Genomic DNA, 20539 nt, shown 5'->3' on the forward strand with positions numbered 1-20539 from the left:
GCAGACGCTAAAGACTAGCTTCCCTTTGTTCTCCCAGCACATGGTGGAGACTGAGGACAGCCTTCCTGCTCTCTGGTAACCTCCATTTGGAATGTAGTTTATTGTGATCCGCCATCTTGTTTTGTAGGTCCATCACACATCTCACACACACACTCCCACCTCCACCTCTCTCTCTCTCCCTCTCCCTCTCCCTCTCCCTCTCCCTCTCCCTCTCACTACACACACACACACACACACACACACACCTAGCTGTATATAGGTAGTTAGAATCTGTGTTTGTATTTGTTTTCATTGTAAATAAATATAATTTTTGGAATCATACTTGCTGTCTTATTAATGTGCACAAAGGTGAATGAAATGTCGACCTCTTCTGTATCAAGAACTCCAAAATCCTTCAAGCTTTACAGTTAATTGTGGTAATTGTAATTAATTCAACTATTAGTTCAAATTCCTAAGTAACTGTTTAGTATATGAGACTGATATAACTGAATTGGTTATCATTTCCTGTTAAACAGGTGGTGCTCCCAAGGTATCTGATACAGATTAGATAAAATTTTCAATGACATAATTAATAGCTATCTTTGATAACTATTAATCATTATTGATAGCCAAACTGCCAAAACGCAACATAAACGGTACCCCGTGGGTGGACTGCACTACATAAATGGTACCTAGCAATTATTATGAGGTAAGAAATCCCTACATATACGATTCGTTAGGTTTGGTAAAATATGAAAACATTTAGTTAGAGGAGCGCAATTAAATTGATGTGCAGAAACAAACTCAAATTGAGTTGGAGCTAAGAAACTTTATTGGATGGAAAACCTGGCCAAAATACAATTGATTTCATCCAATGAGTTATTTTTTTGAGTGCACATGATGTAAAATTGAGCTTTTGAGTTCATGAGTCCAATCATTTTTACTTCAACTGTAGCCTACCCTTATTCACCTAGAGGAACAAATATTTTATGTTTAGAACTTTTCCACAGACTTTCTGTTTGCACTTTTGTTATTGCACTAAACATGCTATATTACATGAATGTTCTGCTTTCTATAGTTTTCAATTAATTTATACAATTTTATAAATTATTTATTCTGTTGTAATTTAGGCTAGATGGAGTTCTGTTAAAGACATATATATTTTTTTATTCTATGAAGCAAGACAGGTTTCTATTTAAGAAAAATACAGATTTTATTCTAATTTTGGTATTTTGCAATAAAAATAAATTGCTAAATAATTTTTCAATGTGTTCATATAAAATGTGTTCATACAAAAAAATGGGTTCATATAAAAAAAAATATGCCTCTTCTGAAATTCAGGTTCAAGTCAGATGGTAAAAAAAATTGTTTCACACACAGAAAAGAATTAGCAAAAAAATAATTCACCACGCAAGGAATGGTGACCACAATTGGGTCGACCCGCCCTGCCAGTGAGGTGTCCCTTATTTTTTTTTCAGGGAGTTGGCAACCCTAAACATGAGTGCTGTGTGTATTTTTATTCATCAGAGAGGAGACATGCTACTGGGAGAACATCAGCTCACGTGTTTTTCTGTGTGAACAGGTACGAGAAGAGCTGGTATGTTACTTTTAATGTTTTAATCTACAATGTGTTCAGGTGAATGGATAACCTTGTCAGCTAATAACTTCTTAATTTCCTTACTCTCCATCCATCTTCTTCTTTAACAGTTCATATGGCAGTGGTGTCCAAACTAGGTCCTCGAGGGCCGGCGTCCTGCAGGGTTTATCTCTCTCCCAGTTGCAACACACCTGATTGCAATGAGGGGCTCGTTATTGGGCTTTTTCCACAACATTGGTGATGACATCATTAGATTCAGGTATGCTGAAGCAGGGAGAGAACTAAAACATGCAGGACACCGGCCCTCCAGGACCGAGTTTGGACAACCCTGTCATATACGGTCGTGGTGGCAGTATAGAGAGCAAAGAAGCCTAGACATCTCTGTCCCCTGCAACTTCCCCCATCTCTCCTGGGGGGGACTCCAAGCCAAACCAGGCATATAATCTCTCCAGTGAGTCCTGGGCCAACCTTGGAGCATCCTCCCAGTTGGACGTGCCCGGTAAACCTCTAAAGGGAGGCGAGCAGGGAGATGCCGGATCTGCCTCAACTGTCTCCTCTCAATGTGGAGGTGTCACTCTGACAGTCACTAATCAAACAGTCACTGCACCTATCAGACAATGAGACGTTTCACACATCACTGCTCCATTACATTCTTTAAAAACAGTGGACAACTTTACTAAAAACAAATGACTTGCATGATGTATCTGCCTGTGCCCTCTTGGAGACAGTTAAACAAGTCATCAGAAGCAAAATCATTTCTTATTCATCATATAAATCTAAAAAGGGAAAAGGAATCAAAAGACAAAATCAAAGCCTTGGAGACAAGTTTGGCTGCCTCCCAGGAGGAACACTTGTTAACTGACTTAAAATGAAAAATGTACTTAAACAAAATAATTGACCAAAAAATATAGATTCAACCGCAGAGATTAGACTTGGATACCATTGAAGATGGAATAAAAAAATCCAGCAAACTCCTAGCCAATCTGTTCGGAAAAACAAGCAGAGCTGCTGAAGACAAGGAAATAAAACGAAAACAAAATGCGTGTGTGCAGGTTCAATCGTCAGCACAGTGACAGTAACTCTGAGCGGCCTCTGCAGTGTCTGCTGAATTCATAAATCCTATCACAGCGGCTCACACTGCTGAATTGTAACGAAAGGCCATCAAAGAAACTCAGCGTGGACATGTTGACAGAAAACTCTGTCTTCTTTAGACGACAGCAAATAGCACTTAAACGCCATATTCATCATTTCATCAGTTTCACGTTTCTTTAGAGTTAGTTCAGTCCAACAGTTCGTTAAAAATGGTAAAAATCCTTCTGCAAACATTATTGTTTGTCTTTATTTAATCAAATATAAAGCATGTTTTTTTTCCCAGCATGCATTGCATTCCTGGTGTCCTGATTAAGTGCTGGTACATTTCAGAGGATACATGTTCACAGCATCATAACAAACCCTCTTTAGCTCCACTCTTTGACTGCTAATTAGCAGCTGCTGGCCACGTCCTGCTGCTTCAGTGGATGTACTGATGGAGGAAAGCATCTCTGTTTCCATGGTAACCAGGGTCAGACCTGGCAGTGGCTCTAATACTCTGACTTCACTGTAGTCACAAACAGACTGACTTTAGAAATTAAATGACTCCAGACTTCAGTCTTTTTCTCTGTGGAAAGACACATGTGGCCTCAACTCCAGTTATAGATCAAAACACAATGCTTTACTTCTGCAGAGTGTAAAAAACACATATATTTCTTCTTAGACAGCTCACACACAAAATAATTCTGTTAAATATTCTAAACGTTTAAGAGCCAGGAGGACAAATACCAGAATATACATGTAGAATCCTTAAAAAAAAGAAATAAAGAAAAAGAAAAAATAATAATAAGTAACAACCTTTAAAAATATTCATTTACTAGATACATTCAACACTGGAGCTTCAACACTGGATCTGCACTCGTTTTATCTGCAGCTCGGTAACTGACATGCTAATCCACAACACAGCCAAGCTGAGACAGATGGGAGCTACACCACAGGAGATCCATCCAGCACTGTGGTGGTCTCAGCCACACACTTGACACTTCTTCTGTATACATAGACCTACAAGTATACAGGCATATCAGCAGCAATGTTAGTACTTTCACAACCTTGTATCACTTTGTTTTGAGGCGATGTCGGTGTCATTTTTCTGTAAAAATGCCTAAAATTTCAAAAGATCATCTGAATAGGTTGTTAAATTTTGAGAAGTGATTGAATGGATGTAACCAGGCAGCTCTCACCTCTGTTCCTGTTTTCTATGAAGCCGTGTTTTGGAGGCGTGACGAGCCACAAAAGGAGGTCCTTACTGGGCGTGTCCACATCAGACACCTTGATGTGATTGGTAGTAAGCTGCACTCGACCTCCCTCTTGCACCTGCACAGGAGAGACAAGCAGGAAGTAGCTGTGAAGTCTCATGGGTGGTCTCTCTTGTAACAGACCGCATAATCACAATCACAGTCACACTAAACATAAACATAATGTCTGCGGTAACTTTTATTTTGAGAACATCCACTGACTTAACTTTCCCATCAGACACATTTCTACATTATAGATGGTGAAAAATGAATGATTCTGCTTCATTGTGCACTTTTCAATAGGTTTATACAGAGGTATCATACAATGGTGATAATATCACTACATCCTTTATTGTTTGATAATATACACATATTTTACAGTGTTCTAGGAGTTGTACCAGTGGTCAATGAAGTGTTACACAGTGCTGTATACAGGGACAGTAGTTTATCACACAGTAAAGACTGACTGAAGGGTCTAGAACCACATGAGGTGTGACACCACCTTCTTCTCCATTTGTTCTTCCCTCATTTGGATTTAGGCTCTTGACTAATGACTGTTTCCTTAAAGAGAAGCTCCTTTAAAGAACAGAGACTATTTTAAGATGCAGGTAAAGGTGCGCAAATCACTGCAGCTCTGTTTAAATACACAACCCTTTCTTTCTTTACATTTCAATGTATTTTAGGAACAGGCCTGTGGGTTTTGGTCCTGTGTGTTTGAGTACCTTGATGCCGCTGCTCACAGTGACCACCGGAGGCTGTTTGGGCTTGGAAGTGATTGTGATGGTGCACATCTGGTTGTTGAGGCGATTGTTGTCTCCATCGTCAACAACGAAGTGGAAGATATCAGTGATAGGCTGACTCCCTGTCTCCACTGTAGTAATGTACCTGAGGAAGGACAGACTCATTTAGCCATGTCTGAATCTTATACATCTTTTTAAATGAATATCCTTCTATGTATCAACATGAGTGACTGGTGAAAGCTGAGCTTCAGTCATCCTTTAACAATGAGCAGCTAATCTCTGATTAGCTTGAATAAATTTGAAATCACACCAGTGCAATCATGTCTTATCCCCTTCTCTCTCACAAAGCAACTCCCAGCTCTTGTTTGTATGAGCCAACACCACAGAGGCCAAAGTAATACTGACAGAGTGGAACTACCCGACGACCGGCCCACATTATGGAGATGAAACTGTTTGCACGTGAATATTGATGTTTGATTTCAGCAGCTCTCAGGGGACGACTCTCCACTACCAGATTATATCAGACCTATCATGCTAAATGATGAACACCAGGCTGGTGTGAAACATGTGGCCTGTGGTACAAAATCAGCCCACCAGAGGGACGACCGTGTAAAATTAAAAACTACAAAGAAAACACAAAAGTGATGGCAATTAATTTCAGTGACAGACATGATACTGAACATGAGCTGGCAGATCAATGTTAGCATTAGCATCAAAGATGAATGGTGAGGGTGAATTTGTGAACACATGCACATTAAGCAAAGCAGCAAAAAGCCACAATTGAAGGATGTGGTTTTTGCACAATTCCCTATTTTGTACTAAAGAGCAGCTTTATGTTTGGATAACAGAGTTTTTGTCTACTTTTTTGTGCTGAAACAAAGGAAACATTTGGATTGTTTCTGAGGGAGAAGATCGAAACTAGATGTTTCCTTTACAGCAGCCACTGTATGAGTGGGCTCATAAAGCTTTCAGTAGTTTAGTTAAAGGTTACTATTTTCCTGCAGACATCTCATTCCATTAGTGAGAATAGTTTTCACGTTGTGAATGAGTGGGGTCCTCTCTGGATGTACACGTTGTGGGGATTTACTGTGGGTACGTACAGTACAGTCTCGCAGCTTCAGTTCAGCTAAGTCCTGTTTCTGTATACAGCTGCTAACTGAACTCTGATTTTTTTTTGCTAATGTACTCTCCCCTGGATGCTTATAAACATTTATTGCCACTCCAATAATAGCTGCTGGAAATGACAAAGGCTTTTTAAAAGTTAATAGCTGCAGGCTTTATGCTGATATTCTGCTTTTAGAAGCCTCTGAAGTAGCATTTATACTACACCAGGAGAGTAAAAGTCTACAGTGTGTATATGCAGTTTTGTTTAAGTGACTCTTGTAATGGAAACAAGAAATAATACTTCAATAATCACTGAATAGTTCCTGTTGTAGGTTTGGCAGCTTGATGCACAAAGATAAACAACAATGCATGAGTTAAAATTGTTCCCATGAACAAATACGGTGGTTTTTGGACGTGTATGTGATGTGAAACATCTTACTACATGAAGTCACATGAAGCTACCTGCTAACAGCTGATCGTACCTGATCCGCTGCCGGTTGATGTCCTCCATGGTGAAGGACGAGTACTCCCTCAGCTCGTGGTGCTCCTGCGTGGACCGGCTCTGGGTCAGGATGCCATACATCGGCACCGACATCAGATAGATACGGATCTGCTCATCTGGGGAGACGTTGTCCTGGTGAACAGCACGCGTTAAGAGATGTGATACTCAGACTGTGAAGAATGGAAACAATGTTTTCTGAGGTGCTCACAGCCTGTTTGAGGGGTCTGCAACCTTCACAAATAATAGCTTTCAAACTACTTTCTACCAGATCAAATTCAAAACACATTTAACATTTAAAACACAGCTCATAAAGTTTAGATTTATTTTTACTTCACATATAAAAACTAACAATGTACCAATATGAAACATTTGGCAGATACTAATAAACAAACTTTATCTTGCTGGTATGGCCAACAAGTAATACATCTGAATATGAAAAAAGCATCTGTTGGGCTCAATACTCCATTGAATTCTTCCATCAGTGTCTTCCCCCAGAGGAGAGACACCAGGAACAATGAACAGGCCATAAAACCGCAAGGATTAAGGCTGCGACCCGAGGAGGGCTGCAACCCCCAGGTTGGGAACCAATAGAAACTAAGCAGCGAATGCAGAGCTCATAGCTGCCAGCCACTCATTGATCGAACCGACCCCGGACATCACAGGTGTCCAAAATTCAAACTTGGTGAAACTCCCTTCCAACTAACTGCTCATCGCTTCTCATTCCCGACCGCCGAGAGAGATTCATGTCTCGGTGTGGGAAAACCGGGTCTCGGAACCGAACCTCGCCAGAACTCTCTGTCCTTCTCTTCTCTCCCTCTCCCTCCTTCACTAACCCGACTTCAAGCGTGCACCCTGCGCGTCCGCCGCCGCTCGTGTTATCTGATCGAGATAAGCTCACACACATAGCCACATTTAGCAGCCAAATTGCTTTCTGGTGCCGCTAAACCACATCCGCACGATCACCAGAGTTCTGACTGCATGTTCTGACATCCAGTTAGAACTCCGGCGCTCAGAACCAGGCCGACAAAGCCGCCTGGTCTTTACGTGAGTAGGTGAAATCGCTCGCTCCGAGACCCCCTCGCGCATGCGAAGGGCTTTCTGTTTATCTGATCGCTAAGCAACCACCGGGTCCCCAGAAAGTGCGAGTCAAACACCCCTAGTGGTCACCTGGGTTTCCACCTGGCTCTTGACGTCCACGTGGTGGACGCATCAAGTCAATGCGCTCCCCCTCTGTGCGCCCCCGCCCACCCCCAGTGATTGTCACGGTCACTGCACTGAACCCGACGTCTGCCTCCCTCTGGTGTCCGTTCGGGGTCGCTATACCCACTCACATTGACCCGTCAACGTCTGCCTCCACCTGGTGGACGTTTGAGGTCATTACACCCATTGACCCTCATTACTCACACGCACGCACGCACGCACGCACACACACACGCCCTTTGTACATAGTGTTTGCTGTTTAGTAGATTAGATCTCTGTGTTAGATGTCGTTTGATACTTAAATGTGTTGATTTATGAGATGATTTCATAATTATTTCTGAATTAATACATTTTTGTTAAAAAACGCCTGTCAGCTGAATTGAACAATTCTTGGTGATTATTGTGTATTTATTGTCGACATTCACTGGTTTGTAACAGTCGGTGCTCGGATCTCACACCTTGCCTTTTATTTAAGGCTGTTGGCTCTGCGTTCTAGGAGGGTACTGGCGTCTATGCTGGGGAGGCTGCGGCCTGGTCTGGGGAGTGCTGGGGGTGTCTGCTCTGGGCCAGGTGTGGTCCCTCCGGGGTGGGGTGGGGTGCTGGGCGTCGGGTCCCGGCTGGGCCGTCTGGCCGGGCCGGGCGGGTGTGGGGCTTCGGGGCCTTGGGGGTGGGTTGCCTTCCCTTTTCTGGTGGGGGTGCCCGCTGCGGCGCTGGGGGTGGCCCCTCCATTTGTCTCCCTCCCCCGGTGGGGTGGGCTGGCTGCTGCTGCTGCTGCCGCGCTCTAGGTCTGCCTCACTTCTGGATCGGGGGGTTGAGGGACGGTGGGGTGAGGGTCGGTGGGGCTCCCGGTTCTGGATGGACAGCTGACTTGAGGGGGCTTTTCCGCCGGAAAGAACCAGGTGCTAGTTCGGTGCCAGGGCCAGACTTGGCACCAGTTCTTTGTCTTTCCACTGCCAAAGCCCCGGCCAAACAGGGGCTAAACTGGTGCTACGCTGGCCCCAATTCATTGCTGGGCCAGAGTGGAGCCAGACTGGGGCCTGACGCGTCATCACTGGAGTTATCGCGATCTAAAAGGCGGAAGCGAGGTTGTTTCCAATGGCAACCTACGTAAACACACTGATTAAAGCTCTCTTTCACGTGAAGTGCCGTTAAAAGGCTCATTCTATGCCTATAAAATCCAAGCTTTCATTTACAGTATTATGTAGTTTAGTTTTTAGTTGCTGATGAACCCAAAGTATTCATTATGAGGAAGTTCTGTGGGTTAGAAAATAATATTGGAGTGTCTCGGAGTGGAGCAGCCTCACACGGCATTGCTCAGCGGCTGCAGCTCCTCAGCCTGCGGTCAGAACGTGAAACAAGACCTGGACCTGACGTTAGTTATAATAATGTCACCATGAAAAGTGTGAAAAATAAACGACAATGGAAAACTGCTTCTAAATTATATCCTATGTCGCTGACTGACATGAGGAGCACGGCAGCATCTCGTGAGCCACGGCTCTGCGAACGCGGATTAAAAATTCCCGTTCCCTCGTATTATTAACTTCAGGGAGCGACTTATTATATGAGCGTTCCCCCCACTCAGGAAGCCATGCCAACTTCTAATAAAGGCAGTAACAGAAGGAGACTCTTAAGGCCAATTCAAGCTCCATAAGAACAAGACAAAAGTTCGGCAGTGCGGGGTCCTGCCGAACAAACTGACGTCAGTTCATTCGGCCGGCTCCTTTTGGCCGAAGAAATTAGTTTCAGCTTTACCAACCGCCCTGGCCGAACTATGTAGGAGCCGCACTGCCGAAACTTCTGCACTGCCGTGTGCTGCGCATGCGTGTTCCAGTTCGCTCATGACTAACAGTCACATTTTAATCATAGTTAACTTGTAACATCGCTACTGTATGAGCGCCGCAGCTCGTTAAAATTATGGAGTGCAGGCTTACGTGATGCACCTGAACGCATCACAAACAGCTGTCGGCTCCTGTAGTTAAAACCAGACCAGCATCGCGCTCGGACAAAAACTCTCTCTTTTATTACTGAAACAGTTCAGATAAATATAGAGAAATATACTGTGCAGTTGAAAAGTTTAAACGCCGCGTGACAGACGTATATGGCTGCTGTGAGGGGGCGTGGCCTGCGAGTTTGGCAGCTTCTTATCGGAGTATGAACAGTCCTGCCGAAAAAGCTTTTTTTTCGGCAGCTGGCTGACATCACTGCCGAATTTTCTACTTGTTCTTATGGGTTCAAAAAGGGAATATGCAGGGGTCTTTAGCCTCTTCCTGTTGCAAGAGCAAAAACTGTCCTGACACCGGACAGAGGCCGCCTTTCAAAAGGTTAACACCACATGGTATGAATTGACCAATCACGTTGCTCGTTACTGGGCATAATACAAACCGGAAGTCAGTTACGATATGTGTACTCGAGCCGATAGTTTGCTATATTTTGCTGAAAAAAGATGAATTTAAGCAAAATTAGACAGTGACAAGTAGTGATGGTCATTATACACATATTTTAGAGGCTTTGAGCAACACGTGGCTTTGACATTTTTATTAGCCGTCTTTTCCGAAAATTGACCGTCTAAATGACGGCTGGCTGGCTAGAGCTATGGTTCTTATTCACATATCAAAGGCAATATTTGAGGTAGCCGCAGATCAACTGTCACTTCAACTGCAATGTCTATTACGTGAAACTTGATGAAACAAAACTGCTGATAACACATTGTTACAGAAATCTGGTTTTGTCTCATAAAGAATGATGTTTAAGTTTGCAGTCTGTGTTCAAGGATGACCTGTGTCAGCACTCTTGGAACTTCTGCTGTACTTCTGGTGTCCTTCAGTGCAAGAAGAAGGTGGATCTTTCTCAAAACAATTTCAGCCTTTAAGAAGGCATTGTCTGACTTCAGAGTTAGGCAAACTCCTGGACAATCATGCAAAGGTTGTACTGTGACTTTGTCTCTTCTTGCAAGAATAATGTAATAAAATTGTCTTAAACTTTTTCAAATCACTCTCCTGTGTATTCTTTCTCCCTGAGGTTTTTGTTTACTAGGAAATTCCCATGATATTCATTAAATCCACTTCAAATCAAAATTTTATTCCACCATCTGCCCTTTGTGTGCCCTCGGCTAGCTCAGTTGGTAGAGCATGAGACTCGCAATCTCATGGTAGTGGGTTCATGTCCCACACCGGCGGTTCTTAATCGGTGCAATGTGATCTGGGTGACGGTGCTCAGACTGACACCCCTGCCAGCCGGAAATGGAGAAGATGAATGAATGAATCTGCCCTTTGCAGTTGAACAACCAGGTGGAAACAGTGGCTCAGACAAGTGAACCATTAACCAATCTAATCCTGCCTTTTTGAGAGTAAACAAACAGCACAGATTAAGAACAATTATAGAAACTTTTACAATATCCTATTATTTCATATTCTTTGCATTAATTATTTCAATAAGTTTCCTGTTTATTCATTTCAACTTCATATTGACCCCAATATTGCTTCTGAGTAGCCACTAGCTAATGCTAAACCTGAGTTCGTTGTTCAAATGTACGATTAAATTAGTGGATGAATGACTTGAGGAGGGTTCCTCTTCCTTCTCGCTTTACTTTGCTCTTGCAAATGGTGCATATCGTAGTTCAAGTGAGCTCTTTTGACAATGAAAAATCTCCACTCCTTCTCTGGCAGGTCACGCATGCACGCACGCACGCACGCACGCACGCACGCACGCGCACACGCACACGCACACGCACACACACACACACACACACACACACACACACACACACACACACACACACACACACACACACACACACACACACACACACACACACACACACAGATGATGAGTGGATGGAGTGTTGACTCACGGTGTACGCCAGGTTAGAGCGACTGATGACTGTACTGCTCTTCTCACCCACTTCCAGTGAGAGCGTGGCTGTGAGGTCCCGCTGCGGCCCATTGCCGCCAGCACCCAGAACCACCACCTGCACCACTGTGGTCGCCATGGAGATTCCATCGCTAACGGAGAACGTAATGGAGTCGTCCTGAGTGGAGAGGCCGGCGTGTTGGTACTGCAGACCTTTACGAGTGACGTCATTGAAGGTGAAGACGTCTCCTGAAGAAAACAGATCAACGTGTTCACAGCTCAGACAGAAGTAGTCCAACACATTAAAAAAGACAAATCAATGGAATACTGTAAGTGTGTGATCCTACCGTTTGTCATGCGTCCGTCTGTCTTGCTGTCAGTCTGGATCAGTTCTCCGTGGACCGGAGCTTCCACAAGCTCAAACTCCAACTCATCTGGAGACGTGTCAGCATCACTTACAGCCAACTGCTGACCACCTGCACACGCACACGCGCACACACACACACACACACACACACACACACACACACACACACACACACACACACACACACACACACACACACACACACACACACACACACACACACACACACACACACACACACACACACACACACACACGTACATAACAAAGTAAGTCTGCTTAACTCACACATTTTGGAAGTGGAGTGAATAGTTGTTGCTGACCATGCCATTATTATGTACAGGTATGGACACAGTGGAGCTGTGAGATCTCAACGTTTCATTTAGGTCTTCACACAAATAGACTCCTTCACCTCTCCCGGATCTCCAGTGTTTCTCAGTCACCACTATTTGGCCCGGCGGTTCATGTGTGAGTGCTCATGTGATCTTCTCTTACCGATGGGTGTGTGTCCTCCCAGGCTGACCTCCAGCACGGGGTCCAGGACCTGGAAGACTGGCGGCTGCTGGTGATTGGACAGCAGCAGGACGGCAAAGTCCAGCTCGGGAGTGGTGTGTTCTCCATCTGACACTGGCACACACACACAAACACACACACACACACACACACACACACACACACACACACACACACACACACACACACACACACACACACACACACACACACACACACACACACACACACACACACACACACACACACACACACACACACACACACACACACACACAAATATTTTCAAATATATAAACAAGACAGATCTTATTTCAAATGTACATAACAATGTCAATGGCTCAAATAGTTTCTTACATCATTGAGAAGTTATGTTATCGTCTTTATTCCTAGTAAAATCATTGTCATTATATTTTTTGTCATGAGCGGTCCCTAAAATATTTAGAAAAAGTTTTAATAGTAAGATTTAAAAAAGGAAATGGTACAATACAGCTAAAACTATTAAACCTTATTATTATGTTGATCATTGTGTCTTTTTATTTTTTAAGAATTTTATAAAATACAGATGCGAGAAATATTACAAAGGTAATGAGAGACATATCAGGGCGGTAGTTCTCATTAGAAGAAACTGAAAAACAGGTTTCAACTCATTGCACATTCAGAAATATGTGAAATAAATCTGTTTTTTTATATAGAGGCTGTGAATCTGTAGGTTTCAATTTATTGTGATTCAACAGTGATAGCGCATATTTTTCACTGTTTAAGGACAATCTGTACGACAGATTCAGGTGTGATTAAAAACATTTTATTCTGGGTTTATATTCCTTAATCTGCTGGTGTTAACAAGACTGAATGTATTTCATCATTTTAACTGATCTCAGTGAAATGTTATTAACAACAAAAACTTCTGAAATTTTGCTGAAAAAGACATTTTAAATGGAGACATGGACAAATGTTACAGCTCCACCAAACTGAGCTTAAAAAATGCCTTTGACTTCATCTTCCTGGAATAAAAAGGAGCTATTTATCACATTAGATGACACTTTTTCTGAGTCAGTCCAGTCTGTAACGAATTTTCAAGCACGTTCAGGAGTCCACACAGTAAATCTCACAAGGCAGAAAGGAAAGGAAAGAAAATATATATATCACCCAAACAGGTGACATGGGACATGATGCAGACCAAAGAGGGGAAAAAACTGAAGACAAACAGAATATGTAAAATATAAACAAAAAGGCCAATACAAACCCCTCAAAAACAGACTTTCTTCTCAGTAGAAATTCCGATAATAAAATTCTGATAGTAAAATGTCATTATTCACTGAAAAAGTCCAGTAATTTTACTTTAATTGCTGCAATTTACCGGTACATTTTAAGTGTATTATAGTTGACCCTGCATCAAAATTTCATTCAGCAGTGCATCTCTGATGTAATTGTCAGAATGACAATAAAGTTGTCTGTCGGTCTGTTTGTCTGTCTGTCTGTCTGTCTATCTATCTATCTATCTATCTATCTATCTGAGAAATACAATCAGAATTGTGAATTATTTACTATTTCATTTGTTTTTTGGTGTGGTCCTAATCTTATTCCATACATGATTAAGAGAAAAAGAAATCTAACTGAAATTCAGAAGTCGGAATTATGATATTTTTCTCGGAGTGGATATTCTTAAAGAATAATTTTTTTTCGTGGAATCAATCAAAGTCCTTAACCCCCTGGCTTTGTACAATGTATCAAGAAAATGAAAGAAAAGTGAGTGTTAGGAGAGAGCGGGTTGAAGGGACCTTTGATGGAAGGAACTGAGTACACAGGAGCTGACAAACAGAATTCCCTCGCCTAAACACAACAAATTGTCAATAAGAAGAAGGAGACTGGCGTACTAGATATCCAGGATGTAAGATTGATACTAGAAATGAGTACTGGAGCAAATATTATTTAGATGTGAATTTAAGTGAGATGTAAAGACGTGGAAGTGAAGTGAGAAAGACTGAAGGGAGGAAGAAGACGAGGTGAGGGGGGAGAGCAGTAGGCGGCTGCTGGCTCTACCTGTGAAGTAGACGCTGAGCGACTCGGGTAGACCTGCAGGGTTCAGACAAGAGACCAGTTACAAATGAGAGACTAAACAGGACCGAGCTGACAGAACAAAAACATGATTTAATAATGCAAAGTTTCTGCTGGAGGCCTATGAACCAGATTAAGACTAAATTACTCCAACTTTGATGTGAGATTATTTTCCGGAGTGCAAATCCTTTAAAAGGAGAGCTTCTTTGAAATACTTCTCATCATCCTACAGAAACAGTTCAACCTTCTCTTCAAATGTTAATCAAGAAGTTATTTTGTGGATGGCTTCACTTTGGGATGATTGAACTTTATCAACAATTAAGTAGCAATGAATAAAATCCAGATAAAAAGAAAAAGTGTGTGTGTGTGTGTGTGTGTGTGTGTGTGTGTGTGTGTGTGTGTGTGTGTGGGTGTGTGTGTGTGTGTGTAGTCTGGAGTGATAAGGTGAGAAGAGCAGTACAGTCATCAGTCGCTCTAACCTGGCGTACACCGTGAGTCAACACTCCACCCACTCATCATCTGCGTGTGTGTGTGTGTGTGTGTGTGTGTGTGTGTGTGTGTGTGTGTGTGTGTGTGTGTGTGTGTGTGTGTGTGTGTGTGTGTGTGTGTGTGTGTGTGTTTATGCATACATTAAGGCTGCAAATAGAACATCAACATCTGTAATCTCCAAATTACAGAAGAAGGATTGGACTGCGATAAACAATGTTTCCATCCTCTGCATTCACATCGTATTTCACTTCACCGTTTCAACACCAAAGCCTTGTTATCCTATTATACTATTATCCCATTTCACATTAAATGATAATGTGCAGCCATGTTACAAATTGGTTGGCAATTGGGTTTTTTTATTTATCAGAGATGTAATCCCATTGGTTCAGGATTTGATATAAGAATCATTTTCCATTTGAAGCTTATTTGGTAGGTGAATAAATCAATAAACGGCTCTAATCTAATTTAATAATATATGTCTAAAAAACTAAATAAAGTTAATTTAAACTAATTTCAACAGTTGTGTGCAGTTTAAACCTAACAGCACTAATAACCTCAGCATTAGCTAGTGGCTACATGTTTATCATTAGCTAGTGGCTACATGTTTATCATTAGCTGGTGGCTACATGTTTAGCATTAGCTAGTGGCTAAATGTTTATCATTAGCTGGTGGCTAAATGTTTATCATTACCTAGTGGCTAAAAGTTTATCATTAGCTAATGGCTAAATGTTTATCATTAGCTAGTGGCTACATGTTTATCATTAGCTGGTGGCTACATGTTTAGCATTAGCTAGTGGCTAAATGTTTATCATTAGCTAATGGCTAAATGTTTATCATTAGCTGGTGGCTAAATGTTTATCATTAGCTGGTGGCTACATGTTTAGCATTAGCTAGTGGCTAAATGTTTATCATTAGCTAATGGCTAAATGTTTATCATTAGCTGGTGGCTAAATGTTTATCATTAGCTGGTGGCTAAATGTTTATCATTAGCTGGTGGCTTCATGTTTATCATTAGCTGGTGGCTACATGTTTAGCATTAGCTAGTGGCTACATGTTTATCATTAGCTAGTGGCTACATGTTTATCATTAGCTGGTGGCTAACTGTTTATCATTAGCTGGTGGCTAAATGTTTATCATTAGCTAAGGGCTAAATGTTTATCATTAGCTGGTGGCTAAATGTTTATCATTAGCTAGTGGCTACATGTTTATCATTAGCTAGTGGCTAAATGTTTATCATTAGCTAGTGGCTACATGTTTATCATTAGCTAGTGGCTACATGTTTATCATTAGCTGGAGACTACATGTACAGCATCAGCTAGTGGTTACATGTTTAGCATTAGCCGGTGGCTACATGTACAGCATCAGCTAATGGCTACATGTTTATCATTAGCCTGTGGCTGCATGTTTGTCATTAGTTGGTGGCTACATGTTTAGCATTAGCTGGTGGCTTCATGTTTATTATGAGCTGGTGGCTACATGTTTATCATTAGCGGCTGGCTGCATGTTTAGCATTAGCCAGTTGCTACATGTACAGCATCAGCTAATGGCAACATGTTTACCATTAGCTGCTGGTTGCATGTTTATCATTAGCTGGTGGATACATGTTTAGTGTTAGCTGCTGGTGACATGTTTATCATAAGCTGCCTGGATGCTACATATAGTGATGCCTGCCTGTGTCCAGGTGAGTCAGTGTCTCACCGATGAAGGAGTACTGGTAGAGCTCCTGCAGGTGTGACGGGGCCTGTGGTGGCCTGTACAAGATCTTTCCATTGTTCACATCAGCCTGAGTGAAATGTTTGACGGGTGTGTATGGCCACTCCCGATGCTCGATGGCCCCTGAAAACAAACAGATCCATTAAATTCTGATTTGAAAAAGACTGCACAAAGTTAATCTGCAGCATCTGAAGATTATTCGAATTGCAAAAGAAACTGGAAAGAGTTTATTCTCATAGGTTAAGGTACAATGTGCAACATTATTGGAAAACCATGAATATCTAACTGATCTCATGTTTGCATCTGACGTTATTCTCAGTTGATCAGCTGCAAAATGGAAAGTGAAAGCACAATAAGTTTGAATGAGCATGAAATTTAACATTTTTTAAACAGGATCTTGGTAAATCAGTGACAAGGGGATTAGATCTATTTGTTGTTGTTTACCAAAGATAAATGATAAAAGTCTCATTTAATGTTGCATTAATACAGTAAAAACACACAAAACTGAAGCCTCTTTACAGGGAAAGACAATGCTGCAAAGACCAAAGTGTCTCTACAAAGTTGCCTGACCATTAGGTGATGAATATGACTGTCAAGTTTTTATTTTTCTTTATTTTTTATTAGCTGGAGAGCTTATAGTGTTGTAACAGTTGTGTAATAAAGTAATTTTTTAGACGAGGTGATGTTATGAAGTGTGGCGGTTCACTTCGTTCTTCTTTCCCACTTTCGGATCCCAATGGCAGTATAGAGAGCAGAGAAGCCCAGGCATCCCTGTCTCCCGCAACTATCTCCAGCTCTTCTGGAAGGGCCCCGAGACGCTCCCAGGCCAAGCCAGTCTCTCCAGCGAGTCCTGGCCGACCTCGGGGCCTCCTCTCAGTTCGACATGCCTGGTAAACCTCTAAAGCAGTCATTCTCAAAGTGTGGTATGGCTACCACTAGTGGTACTCGGGGCTCCCTCTAGTGGTACACCAAAGGACCACTGAAATAAATATAAATTTCCACTGGAAAGAACCAGGTGCTAGTTTGGAGCCAGGGCCAGCCTTAGCACCAGTTCTTTGTCTTTCCACTGCCAAAGCCCCGACCAAACAGGGGCTAGACTGGTGCTACGCGGGCCCTACTTCGTTGCTGGACCAAAGAGGAGCTAGACTGGGACCCGACGCGTCATCGGCTGGGGGCGGAGTTATCGCCACCTAAAAGGAGGAAGCGAGACTGTACCGGCTTTCTGAAAACTACAGCGAACACAGAGCCCCAGAGTGGTTATAGAGAAAAAAATAAAAAATACTCGTTGGAATGATATAATAAGTCGTTCCCTGAAGTTAATAATACGAGGGAACGGGATTATTTAATTCGCGTTTGCGGAGCCGCGGCTCTCGAGAGCTCTGCCGTGCTCCTCCGCTGTCAGTCAGCTGCATCGGCTGTAATTTACAAGGAGTTTTCCATTGTCGTTTATTTTTCATGGTGACATTATTATAACTAACGTCACGTCCAGGTCTTGTTTCACGTTCTGACCGCAGGCTGAGGAGCTGCAACCGCTGCGCAATGCAGTGTGCAGCTGCCTTGCGCTCCGCGAGACGCTCCGATATTATTTTCTAACCCACAGAACTTCTTTATAATGAATACTTTTGGTTCATCAGCAACTAAAAAACAAACTACATACTACTGTAAATGAAAGCTTGGATTTTATAGGTATAAAATGAGCCATTTAACGGCGCTTCACGTGAAAGAACTTTAATCAGTGTGTTTACGTAGGTTGCCATTGGAAACAGTTTTTAGAGCAGCTTCCTATCATTGTAAACCTCCATTCTTCTCCATGTTGAAGCATTTGATTCAGACACACCGAGAAATAAAGTGAAAGCAGCAGAAATTTTCAATGTAATGCACAAATGTTGAAAAATAAGCCCCACATTCATACACGTGTTATTTCTTTCCATCAATGTCCACTCCGGGGCTCCGGACTAAAACAAGACGGACGTGAAAAAACATCAATAGACACAAGAAGAGACGTAATGTCTTCTCGCTCTTTGGTGCATCTGAGGTTCAGGCCAAACTAGATGGAGCGACCCGGACTAAACGATGAATACAGTCCGTCTCCTGGTTCCTGGATGAGCGCTGTCAGCGCCAAATTGGTGAAATCAATGACGTATCACGTTATGGAGTGATGCAATGACGTGGCTCTCAGTTGGCTCCGTTAACGGTGGAAAAAGAACCGGTTCTTTGGAAGTGCTCATTCAAGAACTGGCTCTGGCACCGGCCCTGAAGTAGCTCCTGGTTCTTTTTGGTGGAAAAGCCCTACACACACACTGTGGGGCTGTGTGTGTGTGTGTGTGTGTGTGTCTGTTTCAGAAAGCAGCCATACAGCAGTGTGTGAAGTTCAGGCAGCCTGTTTTGATTTGTTTTTAATCAAGTACAGTACATTATTTACTTAACATTTAAGTACAGTACAGTTTTATTTAATCTTTAAGAACAGTTTTTTGTTTGTTTGTTTCTCATTTATTTAAGTACAATGTTTATTTAACTTTTCTGTGCAATATATTTTAATTGAATCATTATTTAAGTAGTCTTTTATTTTCCTATATTTGAGCGTAGTGTTACTAATCTAACTGTGTAAAATGTTACAATGGCTGACAATATTAAATATACTTCTTTAGGAGTAAAACCTCGGCCTTGTTTTTGATGAATGCTTAGGCTTACTAGGCTACTGTATAGTGTTGGTCATTATGGTGGTACTTGGAGCGCCAAGTATTTTCTGGGTGGTACTTGGTGTAAAAAGTTTGAGAACCACTGCTCTAAAGGGAGGCAACCAGGGGGCATCCTAATCAGATGAACCACCTCAACTGGCTCCTCTCAATGTGGAGGACTAGTGGCTCGACTTTGAGTCTCTCCCAAATGGCTGAGCTCCTCACTCTGTCACGAAGAGTGACGCCCGCCACTCTGGGGAGAAAACTCATTTCAGTAGCTGCGATCTCATTCTTTCGGTCAAGACCCAAAGTTCATGGGGGGCGCTAATGGGAAGCATATGGAGTAGATGTGTTTTCCTTCAGCTCCTCGCGGCACACAGAATTTTATTCATTGAAACTGTTTTTATTTGGACTCTGCTTTCTTTATCCTGCTGAAGAGCGGTCTGTTATTCTACTGTACAGCCGAGAAGTGGAAAATGAGCATGTCTGGTAAATTTACACGCGGTGGAAGTGGAGCAAGTCGGCAACTAGCTGAAGTTGCTATTAGCCGCAGGGACCAGGCTGACGTCGCAAATCCAGGCACCTCTCACACCGAGACGGAGGAGGATGAGATTCCACTTATTTGGCAGAAAATGTCAAACAAGCTACTACAATCTTTTAACGAGCAGTTCGACAAGTTTAAGCAGGGTTTTCAAAGTCTCATATCTGCCCAGAAAGCGCTGACTGAAAGGCTGACGACCACCAAAAACGTGACCGCGGACGACGAACACCGGCTCCAGGATGTTGGAGACATCGGTCACAGAACTATAGCAGGAAAACAAACAGCTTTGTGGGAAGCTTTCGGACTTGGAAGGGAGATCCCGGCGCAACAACATTAAGATAGTCGGCATCCCAGAGGGCGAGGAGAAAGGGAGACCGAAAAATTTAGTCTCCACCTTGATTCCTAAGTTACTGGGGGAAGACTTTAACGAGCCGCTAACCATCGACAGAGCGCATCGCACGCTGCAGCCCAGACCACCGGATGGCTCCAAACCACACACCATTATCACACGGGTGCACATGGCACAAGAGAAAGAGCGGATTCTTCAGCTCGGGAGGCAGCGGTCACTGGAATGTGGAGGACACAGAGTTTTAATTTTTCCGGACTATACCGCGGTGGTTATGGAGCAACGCCAAAGCTTCCGTGAGGTGGTGCAGCGGCTGAGAGAGAAGGAGATTCGTCACTCACTGCGCTTCCCAGCCAAGCTCCACATACATCACCAAGAGCAAGTGAAGATATTCAACGACCCGGTGGAAGCCAACAAGTTTGCAGATAAAAATTTGTAAAATGCAGTGCATAATTTAAAGAAAGACTTCATTCATAGCAGTTTTTTTTTCAGAAACTTAATTTTGCCATGTGTGCCAGTGAGGGGCTGTATGAGGGAGA

The 20539-nt window shown here is 42.7% G+C and overlaps 1 protein-coding gene across 1 annotated transcript in view; it reads right to left on the bottom strand.

Annotated features, from left to right (window-relative positions):
• The window catches only part of fras1 (Fraser extracellular matrix complex subunit 1), a 442407-nt gene that overhangs the window by 129589 nt on the left and 292279 nt on the right, over window positions 1-20539 (bottom strand). Inside the window, exons 33-40 of the mRNA XM_080467793.1 lie at window positions 16421-16558; window positions 14219-14251; window positions 12158-12289; window positions 11643-11771; window positions 11297-11544; window positions 6227-6378; window positions 4623-4785; window positions 3847-3979 (exon numbers count right to left, since the gene is read on the bottom strand). Coding sequence (XP_080323919.1) covers window positions 3847-3979; window positions 4623-4785; window positions 6227-6378; window positions 11297-11544; window positions 11643-11771; window positions 12158-12289; window positions 14219-14251; window positions 16421-16558 — 1128 coding nt within the window. The remainder of the gene's footprint in view (window positions 1-3846; window positions 3980-4622; window positions 4786-6226; window positions 6379-11296; window positions 11545-11642; window positions 11772-12157; window positions 12290-14218; window positions 14252-16420; window positions 16559-20539) is intronic.

Source organism: Lipophrys pholis, assembly GCF_963383615.2.
Source record: "Lipophrys pholis genome assembly, chromosome: 7".
Lineage (NCBI taxonomy): Eukaryota > Metazoa > Chordata > Actinopteri > Blenniiformes > Blenniidae > Lipophrys > Lipophrys pholis.